Source organism: Triticum urartu, chromosome 6 (genome assembly GCF_003073215.2).
Source record: "Triticum urartu cultivar G1812 chromosome 6, Tu2.1, whole genome shotgun sequence".
NCBI lineage: Eukaryota > Viridiplantae > Streptophyta > Magnoliopsida > Poales > Poaceae > Triticum > Triticum urartu.
Genome location: NC_053027.1, coordinates 320,190,526 through 320,192,238, shown reverse-complemented (window position 1 = coordinate 320,192,238; position 1,713 = coordinate 320,190,526). Strand labels below are relative to the sequence as shown.

At 54.2% G+C, this 1,713-nt stretch overlaps 1 protein-coding gene across 1 annotated transcript; it reads left to right on the top strand.

The window, feature by feature from the left end:
• The first annotated feature begins 406 nt into the window (after positions 1 to 406).
• On the top strand, positions 407 to 1,470 carry LOC125517352 (LOB domain-containing protein 12-like). The gene is made up of 2 exons (XM_048682544.1): positions 407 to 774; positions 868 to 1,470. Exons 1-2 carry the CDS (start codon positions 619 to 621, stop codon positions 1,279 to 1,281), a joined length of 570 nt encoding a protein of 189 aa, XP_048538501.1. The 5' UTR covers positions 407 to 618; the 3' UTR covers positions 1,282 to 1,470.
• Positions 1,471 to 1,713: the final 243 nt, after the last annotated feature.

Genomic DNA, 1,713 nt, shown 5'->3' with positions numbered 1-1,713 from the left:
TATGCTATATATACAGCCTACAGCACAAGTAAATCCGGCCGTCACATGCACGCACGTAAATATGGTAATCACCCGAGCGACATGACATTCTGACAGAATTAATTGTGTGGTTTGCGTTGTCCTGGCTAAGATTCCTTATTGGTAATTAACGGCGACTTTGATGCCCTCGTGTCCAATGGAAGCATCACCCTCTGCCACACTTCGCCTCCGTGAAAAATTATGTCTGTGCTGTCTAGATTAATTAAGCTACCCTTAGTCCCTTACCCTTTACTTTCTTCAAGTGATCCAGCTACTATGTCAGAGGCAGGGCATCTCTTGAGAAACTAGCCAACAGCGCTGTACTAATTACCCTTGTCTCTCTCGGGCGTGGAGTCTCTCTCAACAGCACACACATGCGTCGTCGTCGTCGTCGACCGATATAAATAACTGCTCGCTTCGCACACTCCGGTCGCCATCGAGCTCCTTGTTGCTGAACTCGCTTCTCTAGCTCTAAGCCTCTAGTTGCACAAGCTGGCAGGCTCAAGTGCTCTAGCTCCTCCTAACAGAAACTACACTAGAGATCTCCGGCCGGCCGCCGGCGGCGCTGATACACTGCAGGCACATACGACGGTCGCGTTCATGGCCGGCGGGTCGCCGTGCGCGTCCTGCAAGCTGCTCCGGCGGCGGTGCACCAAGGACTGCATCTTTGCCCCCTTCTTCCCCGCCGACGACCCCCACAAGTTCGCCATCGTCCACAAGGTCTTTGGCGCCAGCAACGTCAGCAAGATGCTCCTGGTACGTGCATACTCCTACGTAGCTAGATGATATTTCATGCAATGACGCGCGGAGACACGCAGACGCTAACATATGAGATGCCATTACTTGCAGGAGCTGCCGGTGCAGCAGCGCGGGGACGCGGTGAGCAGCCTGGTGTACGAGGCGAACGCGCGGGTGCGGGACCCGGTGTACGGCTGCGTGGGGGCCATCTCCTTCCTGCAGAACCAGGTGTCGCAGCTGCAGATGCAGCTCGCCGTCGCGCAGGCCGAGATCCTGTGCATCCAGATGCAGCAGCGAGACGGCTGCCAGGCCCAGGACGACGCAGGGCGAAGCGACGGCCACAGCCTGGCGGCCATGCAGCAGATGGTCGTCGACGACACCGCGGCGGCAGAGGCTTTCCTGATGCAGAACGGCGGCGGCGGCTTCCCGCCGCAGCTGATGAGCAGCTACGGCGGCGCGCCGGCCTCCAACGTGCATCACTACGGGCAGCAGGACCACCTCAAGAGGGAGTCCCTGTGGACGTAGCTAGCTAGTCAAAGTCAACTTGTGTAGGACTTAGCTTGTCGCTAGCTATGCACGTGTAGGGGTTTAGGTTAATTGCGTTATGATGACTCTTCTCTTATTTTTACATTTTGAACTCCTCTCTCTCTCTCTACCTCTCCCTGCTGGTGTTGTTGTGTTGTACTAGGTGTTTGATCCAGAATTAGTACGAGATCCATGCTTTTCTGATCATTGTCATGTTCTTATCTAAAAAGGCTCACCGCCTGTTTTATAGATAAAGCAACAATCATTACAACCCAAAGCATACAACTCTGACACCACAACACACATAGGCAGGATACAACAATGAATAAGAACAACAACGACGTCACCCCAACCCACTCCAAGCCCGTAACGATCGCTTAAAGATTCGGAGTTCTCTACCGTGACACATGTGTCACAAAGAGACGATGATGG